This window comes from Dipodomys merriami, unplaced genomic scaffold, assembly GCF_024711535.1.
Source record: "Dipodomys merriami isolate MVZ:Mamm:240054 unplaced genomic scaffold, mDipMer1.0.p SCAF_3292, whole genome shotgun sequence".
NCBI classification, from domain to species: domain Eukaryota; kingdom Metazoa; phylum Chordata; class Mammalia; order Rodentia; family Heteromyidae; genus Dipodomys; species Dipodomys merriami.
In genome coordinates this window covers 1-20,190 of record NW_027204818.1, presented here as the reverse complement: position 1 = coordinate 20,190, position 20,190 = coordinate 1, and the positions used below count along the sequence as shown (strand labels likewise).

At 48.4% G+C, this 20,190-nt stretch overlaps 1 protein-coding gene across 1 annotated transcript; it reads right to left on the bottom strand.

Moving 5' to 3' along the window:
* Nucleotides 1-3,639: 3,639 nt before the first annotated feature.
* On the bottom strand, nt 3,640-14,350 carry LOC138841776 (ubiquitin-like modifier-activating enzyme 5). The gene is made up of 12 exons (XM_070042666.1): nt 13,987-14,350; nt 12,539-12,584; nt 12,342-12,431; nt 9,966-10,075; nt 8,708-8,794; nt 8,331-8,415; nt 6,901-7,005; nt 6,370-6,497; nt 5,628-5,763; nt 4,744-4,828; nt 4,516-4,622; nt 3,640-3,813 (listed from the first exon to the last, which is right to left on the bottom strand). Exons 1-12 carry the CDS (start codon nt 14,172-14,174, stop codon nt 3,730-3,732), a joined length of 1,251 nt encoding a protein of 416 aa, XP_069898767.1. The 5' UTR covers nt 14,175-14,350; the 3' UTR covers nt 3,640-3,729.
* Between the last annotated feature and the right edge of the window lie 5,840 nt (nt 14,351-20,190).

The following is a 20,190-nucleotide window of genomic DNA, read 5'->3' as shown; positions in this document are numbered from 1 at the left end:
AAAGGCTCCTTCGAGACACTCATCAAGTGGAGACACAGCCAGTCTAAAAACCACGCACTCGGCTGGGCAAGGTGGCTCACACCTGTAATCCCAGCCTGTAATCCCAGCCACCCTGGAGGCTGAGGTGGAGAGGATCAAGACTCAAGGCGTGTGAACAAAGAAGTCCCAGTGAGCTCATCACAACCAAAGAAAAGCCAGGCACTGTGGTGCTATGTCTCCAAAGGAACCATAAATAGGAGTTCAGATAAAAAGTGAGACCCTACTTGAAAAACAATGAAAGCAGAAAGTGCTGGAGCACGGGACTGTGGTCGGGGCCAGGCCCTGAGTTCAGACCCCACTGCTGCCCACCCCACTTCAAAAAAAACACAAAAAACTTCATTTTCCTGCTTTCCCTCCTCAAGGACAAAGGGAATAGTAGAAACTACAACGCTGTGCAGCTGGGCAAAATAAGCATTTGGATTTTAAGCCTTCCTGTTTTGATTTTTACCAAGTATGATTTAAAGGCCACTCAGACGGAGTTGGTACCAGACTACACTGTGTCAGATGGGGTGCACTAACGGCGTTACCGGAGTCTGCCGGCGCGTTAGTGTGAGCCAAGCCGGGGAGTGTTGTCTGTCTGTCTGGGAAGAGCAGGCACAGCGAGAGCGCACAGGGCTCAAGGACTTGTCTTTTCTTCTCAGGACCAGTGCAGCCTCTCCAGCCATGCCCCACCTTTGCGTCCTCATGGCTGTTGTACACTAGCTCTCTACCTCATCATGTGAAAGTGTCCGGGACTAAAGGCATGCTGTCCAGAAGTGGTTGGGATTGATCTCCAGTGGAACAGGAAGTCCTCACTGCGACACTGTGCTTTTATTATTACTCGAGCTTTTCCCTCAGCAAGTCGGGGCACCGGGCTTTGTGCACGTGTCTCTGTGCTCCGTGGGAAGTGACAGCAGCCACGCGCCAGGCTCCATGTTCACCATCCTCCCAAGTGGCCTTCACCCAGCGGTGTCACCACTCACCACCAACTCAAAGCAGTCTGCCCTTTTGATGCCAAACACTCAGTATCTTTATAGACTTGATGAATAACGTTTGGGGGTATTGCTGGCTTTGCCATCATTTGTGCATCTATACAAAGTCATCCATTTTAATACTGAGTCTACTAAAGGTATGAAAGGTGTAAAAAGCAAAAACCACCACCCCATACTTCACAGCTAGAACACCAAAGTGCAAACTGATTCAAGTTCTCTTTCCTTTCCCTATAAACAAGAGCATTACCTTCTGCATAATGACCGGAGGAAGACGTTGCTGAGCGTTTTTCTCGAAGACTGGAACGCCGTGGGTGCTCGTGGACTGTGTGTCTCTCGGTGCTTGGCCACGAGGCCCCGCTCCTCCGACTGGGCTAGGAACACATGTAGCAAGTTCTCAGGCCTGGGACATCCCAGGTTAGAATCTGCGCTTCAGCCAGGCCGCTAGGGAGCACTCATGGGCCCATGCTTCAGTCACTGACATGTTACAAGAAACGGGGTGCTGGGTGCCCATGGCTCACGCCTGTCATCCTAGCCACTCAGGAGGCTGAGATCTGAGGATCACGGTTCAAAGCCAGCCCAGGCAGGAAAGTCCATGAGACTCTTATCTCCAATGAACCACTCAGGAAACTGGAAGTGGTGCTGTGGCTCAAGTGGTAGAGCACTCGCCTTGAGCTGAAGAGCTGCGGGACAGCACCCAGGCTCAGAGTTCAAGCCCCACAACAGACAAAAAAAAAAAAAGGCTTAGAGAGCAAAGAAGATCAAATAGAAACGTAACATCTCGGGGTCTGCTACCTACCAAAGGTGCAGATAACTGGGTCCCCACATACAGGAGACACTGGTTTTGTGGCTGTTGTGATGGTTTACCATAGGTCTTAGTGGCATCATTTAATGCTATAAATTAACAAGTGTATCACGTTAAAAGAAAAACAGTTCAATCTGCACACTCAAGAAGAACCTGGGGAAAAGCCTAAGAATAATATCTCTATTATAATAAATGCATATTATGTATAATATATATACAATGTATTATACATTGTGCATTAATATATAGTATATATTATACATAGTATAACAGTACACATTATAACTAAACCAGTTCCTTCAGTCTGACAGTACCCTGTCTGTGGGGTACAAAAGTATCCTAAATCCCCTATCTCCTCTGGACCAAATGACCTATGTAATGTGTGTTATATACATATTATATATTGTGTAGATATTATGTATACTGTATGTATTATGCATATATATGTTTAATATATCATCTAGTATATGCAGTATTATATATGTATATATAATTATATATAATATATACATACTATATATGGTATGTATAGTATATATATGTAGTATATATATATACACATATTGTATGTATATATTTTGTTCCTCCAAACCTTGACCTTAAGAAAACTTTGAAGAAGGTGCTAATAGTTCTTCAAAGTGACTCTATAGCAAAATTTAATTTTAGTTGGAGGGGGATGATTACTATATATTTCAAAAGAATTAAACGTACAGTATATAATTTGGTCACATTATTGTTTTGTTTATTGTGCTAGCGATAGGCACTGTTAGAATACAAGTTAGAATACTTGATGGAAATAGCCGTAACAGACACCATGTGTGCCTGTGTGTCAGGTCCTCCAACAGGAAAACTTGGTTCTCATTAAAATACCCCTTCACACGGAGAAAGGCGGGGCTCAGCCACCTCAACCCTAAACTCAACTGGAGTTACAACGAACAAATCCCTGTCAATGCCTTCCGGAAAGGAAAGAGGAAATTGAAAGTGTAACAGGAGGAATCCCAGCTTTGTTGGTAAGTATGAAGTTACTGCTCGTCAGCATGGGCTCGCATTTACAGCTGTCACGGGATGATACCTACGAGCTCCTTATGAGAAGAAATCTGTAGGACGTATTTTCCTACTACACAGAAAACCCATCTACTCAGCAGGCTGAGAACTGGAGGGATCTTGGTTCTAAGCCAGGGTAAGCAGAAAAGTCTGAGACTCCAGCTCCAAAACTAATGCAAAAGTGAGGCTGGAGGCATGGCTCGCAGGGCTGGGGCAGCAAAGCAAGCGCAAGGCCTTGGGTTCAAGGCCCAGCAGCGGCTACGACTGCGTGTTATTTCTTGTTTTTCTTGAAGCCGCTGGCTCTGCATCCATCCATGCAAAGCTCCCTCAGCCGTCGTCATTCACACGCGACTCCGGAGAAAACCCATTTATGTGAGTTTGCAACTTAGTAGGGAAACATCCTTCTGGGGAATGAACACGTCTGGTGATCACTGGATGGGATGAGCAGCATTCACACGCGCTGTGGGGCGGGATCCACGCGTGCCTCCCTGTGGGAAACCCCAGCTTTCACCTGCCTTGCAAACATGGAGCTCAGGGGTCTGGAAACCTTCCCACTGACGCCATGTGGCTGCTTTGTCATCAGGAAACAGGGGAAGTTTCTATTTTACTGGTTGGCTTGTTTAAAAGCCACAGTGGGTCCAGGTCATAGTAGTGGACTGTTTCCTCCTTTCCTCCCGCCAGAGACAGAGCTCAAAGTCATGCGTGGCAGAAGGCGGCCCGCTGCGCACAAGGGAAACAGTAACAGCCGCTGGAGCCTCACCAAGTACAACAGTGCGGTGCAGATGTATGCCCTACGTTTTATTAGCTTTTTTTTTTCTTTGCATTTCAAGGGAATAGTTTAAGCACAAAATGAACTACATGCCAGCCCACCAGCTATAGGTTCTTCATCTTGGCCATGAGGTCTTCCAAGCTCTCGCCAGAATCTTCCACTGCTACTCCAGGCGCAGGGTCTTGATGCTGTTCGCAGAAGAGGGGAACGTGTGAGCTCAGGGCCTGCGCAGAACAACCCTAGCCACATCCAGGGAGATGGAGGCCAGCTTTTCCCTCATAGCCATGCACAGCAATTGTTAGCAGAAACAGAGGTTTCTCTAAGGCCCATGCCCATGCCTTCACAAAGGTATTTCCACCAGCATAGTTTTAAAACATAGTTAAAATAACCAATGTAAAAAAGAAAAATCCTGTCAAAAAACTTATTATACAGTTGGGCACTATGGCTCACGCCTGTCACCCTAGCCACTCAAGAGGCTGAGATCTGAGGACTGCTGTTCAAAGCAAGCCTGGGCAGGAAAGTCCAGGAGACTCTGATCTCCAAGGCACCAACCAGAAAACCGGAAGTGGCACTGTGGCTCAAGTGGTAGAGTGCTCACCTTGAGCACAAAAAGGTTCAGGGATAGCGCCCAGGCCCTGAGTTCAAGTCCCATGACTGATAAAACAAAAAAATTAGACATTGAGTAAACAGAAGCATTCTATATCTTCAAAGAACTTCAAGTGAGCCAAACAAAAACCCCCACATTAACACTGAACACCCCTTTCTCTCAAAGCCGATGCTGTAAGATACCCACCACACTGACTCTTCAACATCACAGGCAGCCGCAAAAGGGAAGCCCGCATTTTCCCTGCCCACCACTGACTTACGAGCAACCCGGGTTTGACAAGCACCTGTGTGGGGAGAGTGTACGCCACTGTGATGCCTTTGGGCAAGTCGGGCACTGGACCTGAAGACCTCCTCAGCTCCTCTTCCGACACCTCAGACACCAGCTCTATACCTGTGCAAGGACGATCAGGAAGAAACTCCTTCATCAAGGCGGGCACTGTCACCACCCAATTGGTCTTCTATTCACAGCACAGGAAATGTGACATGAAGCTACAACGTCAAAGAACACCCACCCCACTCATTGTCCTCGTGCACGACCTCTTCCTCCTCCTCTTCCCCCTGGCCAGCCTCCGGTGTGTGCTGCTCAGCCGCCTTTCTCTGCAAAATCAAACAGAGCCAGTTTCCACTTTCTCACTTCTCTGAACCATGAGAGATTCACCCAGGTCCTTTATCTTAGCAACACCCAGAAAGGACTTTAAAAATATACTAAATAGCCAAGCACTGGTGGCTCACGCCTGTCATCCTAGCTATTTAAGAGGCTGAGATCTGAGGATGGCAGTTCAAAGCCAGCCTGGGCAGGAAAGTCCCCATGAGACTCTTACCCCCAATGAACCAGCAGAAAACCGGAAGTAGCACTGTGGCTCAAGTGGTAGAGCTGAGAGACAGCACCCGCCCAGAGTTCACAGAAAAAAAAAAAAAGCGGGGAGGGCAAGATGGAAAGAGTTACAGAGGGTGAAGTTGATCAGGATATGTTGTATTCATGTGTGGAATTGTCACAATGAAACTCCTTGTTCAACTAATACTCATTTTAAAAAACCTGAGCCCATTTATCTTGATCCCAAGTATGCTTTTTTTGTGTTTTTGTCAGTCATGGGGCTTGAACTCTGGGCCTGGGCACTGTCCCTGAGCTCTTTTGTTCAAGGCAAGCACTCTACCACTTGAGTCACAGTGCCACTTCTGGTTTATTGGAGACCACAGTCTCAGGGATGTTCCTGCCTGGGCTGGCTTTGAACCGTGATCCTCAGATCTCAGCCTCCTGAGTAGCTAGGATGGCAGGCGTGTGTGCTTTTCTTTCCCATCGCTGATGGAGGCAGAACAAGCCCGGGGTGGGGGCGGGGCATGCGGGGGGGCGTGCGGGGGGGCGGGGCGTGCGGGGGGCGGGGCGGGGCGTGCGTACCTCATGCTCCTCCTGCCGCCTCCTGCAGTTGCGGTCGTTGCACTGGGGGTTTGGCTTCATGGACATGGTGGGGAAGAAATCCTGCATCGCATTGTAGCCCAGGTAGAAGCTGATGGTACCAAAGTTTAACAGAAACCTAGAGAAACAAACCACACAGGTGACAGAAATGAACACTGCACAGTTGCTCCGGCTGCCCAGCGATGTGTGATGCAAAAATACCAGTGCCAAACGACCTTGTACCCGTGCCCATGCCACACGTGTTTACACGTGCAATATGAACGCATTCAACATTTCTGCATAAACAGATGTATATGCATAAATAACAAGTATGAGCTGGTGTCTCACGCCTGTCATCCTAACTACTTAGGAGGCTGAGATCTGAGGATCACAGTTCAAAGCCAGCCCAGGCAGGAAAGTCCAAAACTCTTTATCTCCAATAAACCACCAGAAAACCAGAAGTGGCGCTGTGGCTCAAGTGGTAGAACTCTCACCTTGAGCTGAAGAGCTGAGGGACAGCAGCCAGGCCCAGAGTTCAAGACCCATGACAGGCAAATAAAAACTACACACACCTATTTATAATAAAAACACACACTACCATACACATCTGTCAAAAACTCGTGTAACATGAAGTTTTAACGGCAATGCCAATTGAGTTAAGCGCGGGCGGTTGTAATATGTCCTGAGGTTAACTCCGTGTTTGCCAGACACAAACACGGCCACGTGTGGGCCGGGCCACACTTACTTGAGCACGTTCTGCACCAGGACACCTGCTACCACCCCCATGGTGGTCGGGAGGCTGGCAGCGCACACGCCATCGCGCTTCAGCGTCTTCTCGTCCATGTTCGCTGCAACTACAAGTGGCGGAGCGCACTGCATGAGAGCACGAGAATTTCAAAAGCGGGGAAATATAGCATGTGTGCTAAGTCCTATCCCACCAGACCCACATGTATTTTTCTTTTTCTTTTTACATTACCAGGATTTGAACCCAGGGATTTATGCGTGCTAGGCAGGTGCCCTAGACTTGAGTTAGGCCCCCCCGGCCCTGTTTTGAGCTGGGGACTCCCTTTTTTTGCCTCTCCCATATGTGGTTTCCCATCATGACCAGGATGATAGGCGTGACTCCCGCCCGGCTGTATGGTTGGCACTGTGTCTTGCAGGTGACAATGCTCCCCATCCCCAGTGAACTGAGCAGCTGGGACTACAGAGGTGAACCACCACCCACAGCTCAAGTTCATTGTTCAATTCCCCTCCACGCCCAAGCACTGTCGCATACCGCAAAGCAGGCGGACTGCCCGGGAACCATGAGCTGGATGTGGCCCGACACTGCGTTCTCGCTGACCCCGGACTCCATCCAGGTCTGTCCGAGTTCATTGCACGCCTGCAGGGAGAGGAGCACAGAGGAAGGAAGATTCACAATGCACAGCAATTGGCGATAAGGATCAGCACCAGCTGTGTGACATTCCCTGTCAGGTTAATGCAAAAACCAATGTTTCTCTAGAACTTCAGCAGCGACAACAATGGTGAATGTCACATAAGAAGTGAAAAGCAAAAAAAAAGTGTGAAAGAAAATTTTATAAATATTTTAAGACAAACAAGGTTTTTCTCGATATTTATGTTATTCATTCGCTCACAATAAAAAGTTAAAACCAAAGCTGAGCAGGGGTTAAGTATGATAAAGCGCATGTTCACTTCATAGCCATGAGGCCAGAAGTACCTGCTGCTTTCCCTTGGCATAAAAGTCCCGGCTATGGCAATACAGCTCGGCAGGGGAAGTGGGACCCGCAGCTGTTGCCACAGTTTTGAAAGTAGGCTAACAGAACATTAAAAACAAATAGGGGGGGCTGGGAAGTTGGCTCAGTGGTAGAGCGCTTGCCTTGCATGCCTGAGGCCCTGGGTTCGATTCCTCAGCACCACATAAGCAAAAAGAAAAAAGCCGGAAGTGGCACCGTGGCTCAAGTGGTAGAGCTCTAGCCTTGAGCTGAAGAGCTGAGGGACAGCGCCCAGGCCCGGAGTTCAGGCCCCATGACCGGACCCAAAAAAAAAAAAAAAAAAAACAAATAGGGCCAAGCGGGGACTCACGCCTGTCATCCTAGTTACTCAGGAGGCTGAGATCTGAGGATTGTGGTTCAAAGCCAGCCCGGGCAGATAAGTCTGTGAGACTCATATCAAATAAGCCACTAAGAGAAACAAGAAAGGACAAAGAAGAAAAAGAAGCAGCAGCAGCAACAGCCGCCACCACTGCTGCCAGAGTAGAGCTGTGGCTCAAATGACAGAGCACTATCCTTGAGCTAAAGGGACAGTGCCCAAGTGAGTTCAAGCCCCAGGTCGGGCAAATGTTTTTATTTTTTGTTGGTCTGGGGTGTGAACTCTGGGCCTGGGCACCATCCCTCAGCTCTTCAGCTCAAGGCGAGCGCTCTACCACTTCAGCCACAGCACCACTTCCAGTTTTCTGGTGGTTCATTGGAGGTAAGAGTCTCATGGACTTTCCTGCCCAGGCTGGCTTTGAATCACGATCCTCAGATCTCAGCCTCCTGAGAAGCTAGGATGACAGGCGTGAGCCACCAGCACCCAGCTGGGCAAACGTTTTTTAGAAAAGCAAACAGGGTTTGTGCTGAGCACTGTGTCCAGTGTGGGGTCGCGCACTGATGACCTGTAAGGGGTCCAGGTGGCGCGGGGCAGGGCGAGCTCTGCAGCAACACTCACCGTGTTGATTGCCATCCGAGCTTCAAAGTTGTCCACACAGCTGAGCACCAGGTCCACGGGCCTCCCTTCCTCCATGCCGCCACCACTGCTCACAGAGAACAAACTTCATTTGAAAAACATATCACGAGGCTGGGTGCTGATGGCTCACGCCTGTCATCCTAGCTACTCAGGAGGCTGAGATCTGAGGATTGTGGTTCAAAGCCAGCCTCGGCAAGAAAGTCCCCATGAGACTCTTAACTCCAATGAACCATCAGCTAACCGGAAGTGGCGCTGTGGCTCAAGTGGTAGAGCTGTTACCTTGAGCTGAAGAGCTGAGGGACAGCGCCCAGGCCCAGAGTTCAAGCCCCACAACCAACAAAAAAAAGTAAAATCTTTACCTTATTCTGTCCATGAAATGTTGAAAGTTTTCCACTGTGGTAATATTGTAGTTATGGACTTCAAAAAGAACATCAGGATTAATGTTCCTAAGAGAGAAAAGGGAGATGATTATAATGTCTACCTATAGAATTAGCAAGAAATAATGCCAAATAGAGGGGGATGGGGGAAGGTGGGTGGGAGATGGGAAGGGATGGGAAGGGGAAACAAAGGAGGAGGCAACAATGCTTGATAATAAAAAATGTACTCGTAACCCCTCTGTACAGTATTTTCACAATAAAAAAATAAAAAAAAAAAAAAAACAGAACCGGGCGCCGGTGGGTCACGCCTGTCACCCTAGTCACTTAGGAGGCTGAGAGCTGAGAATCTTGTTTGAAGCCAGCCAGGGCAGGAAAGTCTGTGAGACTAAGAAGCCAAAAGCAGATGTGTGGCTTAAGTGGTAGAGCACTAACCTGAAGCAAAAGCTGCTCAGGGACAGCACCTAAGTTCTGAGTTCGCCCAAGGACCAGGACAAAATAAATAAAAAGTAACAGGACATAGTTTTAAGCGCTAAAGATTATGTAATCTCTGTTAAAAAAAAGTAGAATTCAAGTTATTTGAAGGATATCCAAAGTCCTTATCTTTTTCTGTTCCACTTCAGGTTAAAAAATTTGTACTTCTAACTGGGTACCGATGGCTCATACCTGTCATCCTAGCTACTCAGGAGGCTGAGGTCTGAGGATCACAGTCCCAAGCCAGCCTGAGCAGGAAAGTCTGTGAGACTCTTATCTCCAATGAACCACCTGAAAACAGAAGTGGCACTGTGGCTCAAGTGGTAGAGCGCTTGCCTTGAGCTGAAGAGCTAAGGGACAGCACCCAGGCCCAGAGTTCAGGCCCCACAAGCGACCAAAAAAAAAAAGAAGAATCAGAACAATAATATTCCATAAAATGGCAGGAAACTCAAATTTCAGGGTCCAAAATCAAGCTTCACTGGCGCAGAGATATGCTAATTCCTCTGTGGGCTGCCCGTGGCTGCTGTCTGGTGATATGCACCTGTGGCTCTCCCCAGAGAGACCCTGTGAGCCTCCAACACTGAAATGCGCATGACCCAGCTCGGTGTACACAAGCGCTGCCAGCCCGAGCCCTAAGAGCCAAGAGGACTCCTGGCGCAAGCGATATCTGCCATTTTTATAGCAGAAAGAAGACTTGCGAGAGTGGTAACACAGGAGGCTAACTCGGACCACACGCACACGCCATGGATTGCCCCGCAGGTCTGCCTACCTCAAGGTATGCTCCGCTGCCTGCACTTTGCTCAGCCCCGCCTGGTGAGGCTGGAAGAAGAGGCGGTTCATGTTGGCCAGCTCCACCTTGTCGTAGTCAAAGAGTAGCAGCTGCAAAGAAGACGGCGTTCCAATGAGAGAAATACCGGTGGGCGAGAAGGAACGGCAAATGCGGTTTGATGACAGTCTGAGCGTATGCTAAGACTCAAGATGTTCTACAGTACCTAAGCAGCTTTCGTTATCCACTTAGGGTCCCTGGTAAAGGCTGCTGTGTTAAAGTGTAGTGAAATTGGAATTTAAAGTGAAACGTCTTCACAATGCTGCCTGGCTTCTCTAAATTACTTCACTGAGAAAATAAGGTTCACCTCATTAAAAAAAAGAATTGTGGGCTGGGAAGGTGGCTCAGTGGTAGAGCATTTGCCTTGCATGCTCGAGGCCCTGGGTTCGATTCCTCAGCACCACATAAGCAAAAAGAAAAAAGCCGGAAGTGGCGCTGTGGCTCAAGTGGTAGAGTGCTAGCCTTGAGCTGAAGAGCTGAGGGACAGCGCCCAGGCCCAGAGTTCAGGCCCCACAATCGGACCCAAAAAAAAAAGAATTGTGCCAAAATCCAAATGTACCTTTTTTTTTTTTTTTTGGTTAAAAGGAAAGAATGAAGGGATAACTGAAATCTTACCTTTAAACTTAAAACTGGCATCACTTGACTTCCTCTATGTGAAACAATGTATATCCCACGTGCGGGATAAAACATTCCAAAGAGAATTACAGACTGCTGAATTGCTGTCTCCTGCTTCTTAGGCCTCTTTCAAACAGCTTGTGTTTCAGATACAAACTATTTAAAATGGCCAGGTCACATTTCTCTCTCTCTCTCTCTCTCTCTCTCTCTCTCTCTCTCTCTCTCTCTGTGTGTGTGTGTGTGTGTGTGTGTGTGTGTGTGTGTGTGTGTGTGTGTGTGTGTGTGTGTGTGTGTGTGTGTGTGTGTGTGTGTGTGTGTGTGTGTGTGTGTGTGTGTGTGTGCGCGCCTGTCTGTCGTGGGGCTTGAACTCTGGGCCTGAGTGCTGTCCCTCAGCTCTTCAGCTCAAGGCGAGCAGTCTACCACTTGAGCCACAGCGCCACTTCTGGTTTTCTGGTGGTTCATTGGGGCTTGGAACGTCGATCCTCAGATTTCAGCCTCCTGAGAAGCTAGGATGACAGGCCTAAGTGACCAGCACCTGACTAGGTCACATTTCTTAAATAATGGTTTAGAACCAACAAGCTCCCTTCCTCGTCTGAAATTCTATAAATCTGCAATGTCATTCTCAGCATGCAGGCCCTGAGTTCAAGCCCCAGAACCAACCTAAATAAACAAAAAATCAAATAAAACAACAACAACAAAAAAAAAAAGGTATGATAGACAGGTGAGGAGGCTCACACCTGTAATTCTACCCAGGAAGCTGAGATCTAAGGACTGTGGCTTGAAGCCAAAAATTATTCGAGAGCCAGATGCAAGTGACCCACACCTGTAATCTTAGCTACTCAGGAGGCTGAGATCTGAAGTTCACAATTCAAGGCCACCCTGGGCAGTAAAGTCTGTGAGACTTATCTACAATTAAGCACCAAGCCAAAAGTGGATTTTTGGCTCAAGTGGTAAAGCACTAACCCTGAGCAAAAAAGCTTAGAGACAATAATACCCAGGCCCTGAGTTCAAGCCCCAGGACCTGCGCCTGTGTGTGTAAGAATATTTGCTCTATCAAGATGATAAAGGCATATAATTGTCTATCTAAGGTCATGAGCCTCATCTTTATAAATCTAACATTGCACTGAACTCCAATATCAGGTTACTTCTTCCTACTGAAAATACAAATCAAGTCTTAAAAGTTCAAAAAGAAAAAACTTATATATGTATATATTGTGGAGATGAGGGTATAACTCTGTGGTAGAGCACCTTCCTACCACGCACAGGCCCTGGGGTTCCACCCCCATCACCCCTATCCCCCAAATCTAGAGCTTTCTCTAGCTCAAGTTCAACAACAAGGAAAGTACGTTTTCTAGCATGTTTACATGTTCAATGAAACATTAGGTGCTTTAGTGTTTCACTCCCCCTATCAGATTCCACAGCCTTCTCTCCTAGGTTCTAGACCTCTTGTACGCCAAATGAACAGAAATTCTCAAATACAATTTGAATGGTCTTTGGGTTATGAGCAAGTATATCAGCTTGTATTTGGACAGGGATCTACCTCAACCCTTTGGGTTAAAAAGAACCCTATGAATAAATACATCACAAATCAACAGACTACTAATTGGAGAGTTGCGGGGAGGGAGTCCTAATTTGTACCTGATTTGCTCCTGGAGGGAGACATACCCTAGATGAGAGGGGAGGAAAAAAAAGCAATATTTTTACCTTACCAATGCCACACCTCGTCAGCATTTCAGCAGTCACACTACCGACGCCGCCGACACCTACTATTGCTACAGCAAAGGTGCGTATTTTCTAGGGAAAAGCAGAATTGTGTGTGTGTGTTAGCTCTTCATTTAATCCGCCACCAAAAATTATCTTCATTTTCTGAGAAGGTCTTCGGAAACTTTGGTTTAGCATACCTCATAGTCTCTTACAATTCCCATTCGCTTCAATGCCATCAGGCGGCTTTAAAATAAAAAGAAAAGGAAAAAAGAGCTTTAAGGCTTGAAATTGCTTAGCCACTAATGATATAAATAGGTGTTTGCTAGCAGAAGATGAACAGCAAAATTCAATCATTACTGTTGCTCTTAAAGGAGGAATCGTTTGGTCGGCTCTTACTAGATGAAGCTAACTTAGGGAGGGGACTGGAAGCAGATACCTCCTAGGTAGTCTGGGGAAAAGCATTGTTCTAAAGCTCCTTCTGATGGGTGGCTCATATGGGCATCCAATGGCTTCCATGCTGAGTGGATTGTTAACACTTTCCTGTTCGTGTGGAACACTGATGCTCCGTCATCAGAATCAACTCAGGGGTAGAATCCCACTCACTTGTGGCCTCTGCCCATAATGGATGACATCTATACTTTTAGTAAGCACCTACTGCATGCCAAGGACTCTAAGAGATACCTTAAGCATTACTGCTAACCTGTTCTGTTATTCTTCTTAGCGTAACTGTCAGCTACATAGAAAGCCTCTGTTCTGGTATATGATCACATTTACATATACAACTGAAGTCTTGGCTATCAACTAACACCTCATCTCCTGAGTAGCAATTTTAAGAAAGGAAAATGACACAAATGTTTAGAGGAGTTCTGAAAGTTCTGTGATTATTACAGTATCAACAGATCATCTTTTATTAACATAATTTCTGAAAGATGACCTTAAAAACGACTCATATTCCTTCACATTTCACTTGGGAGTTTTCATTTGTAAATATTTTTAAAAATATCTAAACCTCCTAGCTACTCAGGAGGCTGAGATCTGAGGATTGTGGTTCAAAGCCAGCCCGGGCACGAACGTTGGTGAAACTCTTATCTCCATTGAACCACCAGAAAACCAGAGTTGGTGCTGGGGCTCAAGTGGTAGTGCGCTCGCCTTGAGCTGAAGAGCTGAGGGACAGCGCCCAGGCCCAGAGTTCAAGCCCCACGAGTGATAAAAAATTAAAAAAAAAAAATCACACCCTGCCTGGCTCTGCCACTGAGGCCTTCTGTGCCCCCCCCCACACACACACAGAAGACCACTTCACCAGAGGGGTGGGTGGGGCTTGGCAGGCTGCTCATACAGGTGACATTGGATGTGACTTCTGGGGGGAGAGAGGCGAAGCGAGGCGGCCCAGGCCGGGGCGACACACGTGGACAGGAACCAGACCATATGGACGCTTAGCTGGGATGTTGCTTTTTTTCCCCTTCTTAGACAAGAGTCTCTTCTGACTAGCCCTAAGACGTGGCCTTACCAACTCAATATTAAAAATAAAACTGCCCAGACCCAGGGGAAGGCGGCGGGAGGGTCAGGTGAGGGGCTGGGGTGGGGAGGGGAATGGTCCGTGGCCTCCTCCCTCCTCCCTCCCGTCCACCCTCCCGCCACCCCTCACCTGTAGGGGTTCGAATCCACCACCTCCGCGCTCATCTTCTCGATGCGGGCCCGGCCTGCCGCTCCATCGCCGCAGCCGCCGCCTCCCCCGGGGCCCCGCCGACTCCTCTCCACAGCCAGTTCCCGCTCCAGCTCCTGGATCCGCCGCCGCAGCCGCTCCACCGTCTCGGCCACGGCCGGGCTGTCCATGGCGGCCACCGTCCCCGGCCTGGGCCTCCGCCGCCGCCGCCGCCGCCCCACGCTGCCCGCCGCCGGGGTGCGCCCGACACCACGGCCGCTCGGACGCCGCCTCCCTCACCGGCCGCCGACTCCCGGGCCAGGGCCTCCTCCCTCCAGAGCCGCCGGGACGGACACGTCTCCGTCACGCCCACCGCCCCACTTCCGGTGCGTCGCCATCATCGCTCCCCCTCAGCCCACTTCCGGTGAGCCTCCGTCATCGCTTCGCTTCCCCCTCCGCAAATTCTTCTAGAACAGGCAGCGGCAATAGCCTCGGGAGGATCGTAGGTGCCCATCACGAGTAGATAGATGACGACGTTTCTAATTTACTAAAGACCGCGGCGAGAAACGTGCCGGACCTTTTTATTCCAGAGCTCTCGATCCCGCCGGACTCTTTCCTCTTGCACACACACACGGTTGAGTCTTCCTTCTGCCCGTCAGGCGGAGCCCCGCCCACCGGGGTTGCTTAGCAACGGCGCTCAGGGCGCGCGTGATTGGCTAGAATCAGGCCCCGCCCCTCCCCCGGATGTCTCCCTAAATAGCGGACCTGGGTGCGCGGGCGGCCGGTCTGTCAGAGGCGGCGGCGGACCGCCATGGAGCCCAGAGTCCCCGGCCAGCCCGACACCACCGAGGTGCGGCCTCAGCACCGTTTCGACCGCCATTCTCTGGAGGCCTACTTAAGCCAGCACGTGCCTGGCTTCGGGGCCGACCCCCGGGCTGCTCTCCGTGTCACTCAGTTCAGGTATCTATCCGTCCCGGACGGGGCGTCCCGGGCCTGAAGGCCTCTGCAGGCCCCGCGCCCCCCAGCTCGGGCCGCGCGGGGTCCCCTCTGCGGCGAGCCCCAGCTTGCGGGCCGGAAGGGAAGCCAACTCCTCTGTGCCAGGGAATCTTGTGGGAAGAGTGAAATTCAAATCCTTCCTCTCCTCATCCTCCTCATCCTTCCTCTTCCTCCATCTTCTTCATCTTCCTCCTCTTCCTCCTCCTCCTTCCTGCTTCTCCTCTTCCTCCTTCTCCTTCATCTTCCTCCTCCTCCTCCTCCTTCCTCCTTCTCCTCCTCCTCTTCCTCTTCTTCCTCCCTCCTCCTCTCCGTCCTCCTCCTCCTTCCTGCTCCTCCTCCTCCTCTTCCTCCTCCTTCATCTTCCTCCTCCTCCTCCTCCCTCTTCCTCCTCTCTCCTCCTCCTCCTTCCTCCCCCTTACTCCTCCTCCTTCCTCCTTCCTTCTCCTTCCTCTTCCTCCTTCCTCCTCCTCCTCTTCCTCCTCCTCCTCCTCTCTTCCTCCTCTTCCTCCTCCCCCTCCTCCTCCTCCTTCTGCCTCCTCCTTCCTCCTCTTCTCTTCCTCCTGCTCCTCCACCACTTCCTCCTCCTTCTCTTCCTCCTCCTCCTCCTCCTTCTGCCTCCTCCTCCTCCTCCTCCTCCTTCTGCCTCCTCCTCCTCCTCCTCCTCCTTCTGCCTCCTCCTCCTCCTCTTCCTCCTCCTCCTCCTCCTCCTTCCTCCCCCTTACTCCTCCTCCTTCTCCTTCCTCCTCCTTCCTCCTTCCTTCTCCTCCTCCTCTTCCTCTTCTTCCTCCCTCCTCCTCCCCGTCCTCCTCCTCCTTCCTGCTCCTCCTCCTCTTCCTCCTCCTTCATCTTCCTCCTCCTCCTCTCTCCTCCTCCTCCTTCCTCCTCCTTCCTCCCCCTTACTCCTCCTCCTTCCTCCTTCCTTCTCCTCCTTCCTCTTCCTCCTTCCTCCTCCCTCCTCCTCTTCCTCCTCCTCCTCCTCCTCTCCCTCCTCTTCCTCCTCCCCCTCCTCCTCCTCCTTCTGCCTCCTCCTCCTCCTTCCTCCTCTTCTCTTCCTCCTCTTCCTCCTCCTCCTCCTCCTCCTTCTGCCTCCTCCTCCTCTTCTCCTCCTCCCCCCCCCAATTGGCTTTATTTCCCTGAAGTGTGTATGTATTCAGATCCTAAGGAATGCTCTTCCTGACCTTTTGTACCCTTAACTTTAACACAAAAGGGCTTTTTTCTTCTTCCTCCTCCCCCCTTCTTCCCCACTCCTCCTGCTCCCCCTCCCCCTTAATTGGCTTTGTTTCCCTGGAGTGTGTATGTATTCAGATCCTAAGGAATAAAATTGAGTTTCTACGAAGGTACCTCTCCCTGCCCCCCCACCACTACCACCCATCTAGTTTTCAGTCTGATGTTTGATAATTGACACAAACTAATTTTATACTTTATTTACAATAGTGGGTTTTTTTAATTAAACAAAGGAGGATTATGGGAGTCCCTGCTTCCAGGAAATTATATCTGCCTCATTCTCTGGAGTTTTATGTTACATAAACTTGGAGAACCTTTCTCCTGATTTGTAATCCTTGCCCGTTTTTTTTTTTTTTCCTTTTTGATTTGTCTTAAAATAGTCTGAAGTCATGTGGAAGGAAGGACTCAAACTTTGCAATAACAGTGCGGTAATAGTAGTCTTCTACCACATTGATGTTTTAACTGTTGGTGTCCGTGACCGTGCAAATAGTAGAAAAGGAAATGGGTCAGAGGGAAGAGAGGGTTAAAAATTAATCCTAGTACCTTAGGAGGCTGCGATCTGAGGATGGAGGTTCAATTTCAGGTTTGGCAGAAAAGTCCAAAGAGACTCTTTATCTCCTATCGACCATCAAAAAGCTAGAACTGGAGGCATGGCTCAAGTGATAGAGTACCAGTTTTAGATAAAAAAAAGAACTAAAAGCCCATAGTTAGTTCAAGCCCCAGCACTGGCTGGTATATACACACACATACACACAAATACACATTAGCCCTCCCACCCCGCAACAACTCCCAAGAAGAGATATGGGAGGGACAGTGAGGTGTGGAACAAAGATTAGCAAGACTTCTAACCTAGAAAGCTGTGTTGTAAACAAAACAGACCAAACTTCAAAGTTCAGCTATCATGCAATTATAAAATGACTGGTGAACAAGTTGTGTTTATTGTGGCACAATTCACGGGCTCCAGGTTGTGGAATCAGCCTAAGTACTCCTCAAAGATGAATGGTTAAAGAAAATACGGTACAAATACAACAAGGGGGAGGGGGGAAATGGAGCGTTATTCAGCCATAGAGTAGAATGAGATGGCATCTGCAGGAAAGTGGATGGAACGAGCGACCGTCACGTTAAGCAAAATCAACTGGATTCAGAAAAACACATGCTACATGTTTTTCTCTCATGTCCAGAACCTAGCTCCATAAATCCAAATAAAACACAAGAAGCCCTGAACATAACAGGAGGATTGCTTGGGGGGAGGATAAAGGGGGGGTGCAATGGGAGGTGATAGGGATGGTGAATTAGATCCAAGTACATGATATACATGTGCCGACACACAGTGATGAAACCCGTCATGTCGTACAACAAATCACTGGAAAGGAAAACTAGGAAAGCCCCCAGTTCCCAATTCATGTGGGGGAGGAGAGCAAATGAGAGGTAGAATTAAAAATTAGTTCAAGTCTCCAGCCTGGAATCCTTGTGTTGTAAACCAAGTAGAACAAAGTTCAAAATTCACCCATTGGAGTTCGGCCAGCTTGTCCTTTGGACATCAGCTCCTCCTGCTCCAACCAAAAGTTGATCGTGTTGATCTTCTACTGCTTTGGGAGAGTTGTCCAGCCAAAAGCTAATTAGTTCTCAAGTTGATGTTAAAACCCAAATCATGCTCCGTTTAGTATTCATCAGCATTTACACAGCTAAGCATGGTGGTGCATACCTGTAATCTTGGCACTCCAGAAGCAGAAGCAGGAGAATCACTATTTCAAGACACAGCCCGGACTATGGTAGTGACTTCCAGGCCAGCTTGATCTCATTTCAGAAATGTCACATTAGCCTGATTGAATATTTTTATGGAAATGTAGATTCCACAGCATGAAAAACTATTGAAATTGGAGACAGTGTCATCTATAATATACCAAATAGCTATGATTAGTCACGTGCCCATAAGATGTCAGGTAGGTAAGAAGAGAAAGTTGAAGAAAACACAACAAAGATCATTCCATTTTTGCCATGGTAACGGGAAATACAGTGTTATCTTGAACTGAAATAGAGATAGCAGAAGAAAAGCAAGTTTAGAGGGAGAATTATCCATCAACTTTGGAATATGAACTTGCAGGGGCCTTTTAGATGTTCCAATGTGTATGTAATTCAGGGTGCAGTTGGATGTATGACTCTGCAGGTCGTGGCAGAGATCTGGAATACAGATCAATTTAAGAGTCATTGGCAAGTAGAACGTTTACAGCTTTGAGATGGACGTACTGACCTAGAAAATACATCTGCATAAAGTGGAGATTTAGAGCCCAGTCCTTAAGACATTGAATATTAAGATCTTAAGATGTTGGAGACTTAAGAAGAGCTAATGCCTGTGATCCTAGCATCTCAGGAGGCTGATATCTGAGGATCACTGTTCAAAGCCAGTCCAGGCAGCAAAGTCCCTGTGAGACTCTTATCTCCAATTAACCACTCAAAAGCCAGAAGTGAGGCTGTGGCTCAAATGGTAGAGAGCTTGCCTTGAGTTGAAGAGCTCAAGCCCCACAACCAACAAAAAACAAAAACAAAAGGAAGGCACTAAGGAACTTGAGTGGCCACAGAGCTGTGGGGGAGAATCATGATTTGTGTCAGTGACCTTAAAAAGTAACTTTAGTGGAAAGATGGAAATGCAAGTTTGAGCAAAATGGGTCTTGGAACAGAAGATGAATTGGAATAGGGAGCATTTCCACAAAGGTGAATAGAATTTTTATTTTGTGCCAGTCCTGGGGCTTGAACTCAGAACCTAGGCACTGTCCCTGAGCCTGTTCTATCAAAACTGGCACTCAACCGCTTGAGCCACAGCTCCACTCCACTTCTGGATTTTGGTGCTTAATGAGAATATCATCGATTTGTGTGCCCAGGCTGGCTTCAAATTGTGATCCTCAGATCTCAGCCTCCTAAGTAGCTAGGATGACAGCATAAGCCACCAGTGCCTGGCTGTGAATAGAATTTTCAAGGGGATTGAGAAGTGGCTTAAGAAGAGATGTCTGTTTTAAATCACAGTATACCTGAGCCAGGCACTGGTGGCTCACGCCTGTCATCCTAGCTATTGGGAGGCTGAGATCTGAGGATCATGGTTCAAAGCCAGCCTGGGTAGGAAAGTCTGAGACTCTTATCTCCAATGAACCACTAGAAAGCTGGCAGTGGCTTCACCTTGGGCAAAAAGAGCTCAAAACCAACAACAATAGTAATAATAATAATAGCATACCTGGTATGAATGGCTTATATTTGTAATCCTAGCTACTCAGGAAGCTAAGCTATGCAGGACAAGGCATTGGACCACTGGACCATACTTCCAGTTCTTTTTTGCACTGGTTATTTTGAAATACAGTCTTGCTTTTTGTCTAGATCCATACACCTGGAACAAGGTCCTCCTATTTTGGGCTTCCCAAAATAGATGGGATAGTAGGTACGTACTACCACGCTAGCTTATCTTTTTTTTTTTTTTTTTTTTTTTTCCTGGTCGTGGGACCTGAACTCTGGGCCTGGGCGCTGTCCCTCAGCTCTTCAGCTCAAGGCTAGCGCTCTACCACTTGAGCCTCAGTCCCACTTCCGGCTTTTTCTGCTTATGTGGTGCTGAGGAATCGAACCCAGGGCCTCATGCATGCAAGGCAAGCGCTCTACCACTGAGCCACCTTCTCAGACCCCTAGCTTCTTCTCTTGAGATGGAGTCGCTGATACTGGCTGGCCTGGGAACCTGCCTTTCTACCTGCTGCTTTGTCACAGGTTTGATTTCCTTCAATCATTCATTCAATTTCCTGTTTCTTCTGACATTTCAGGCAGATGCGGGGGAAGAAGCAAAACACATCTTTATGGCTAGCCTTTCTGTTTTGTTTTTGTCTAGGTCAGGACAGTCCAATCCTACCTTTTACCTCCAAAAGGGCACGCAAGGATACGTGCTCAGGAAAAAGCCTCCAGGTTTACTTCTTCCCAAAGCACACAAGGTATGCATAGAAATACAGTCTCAAC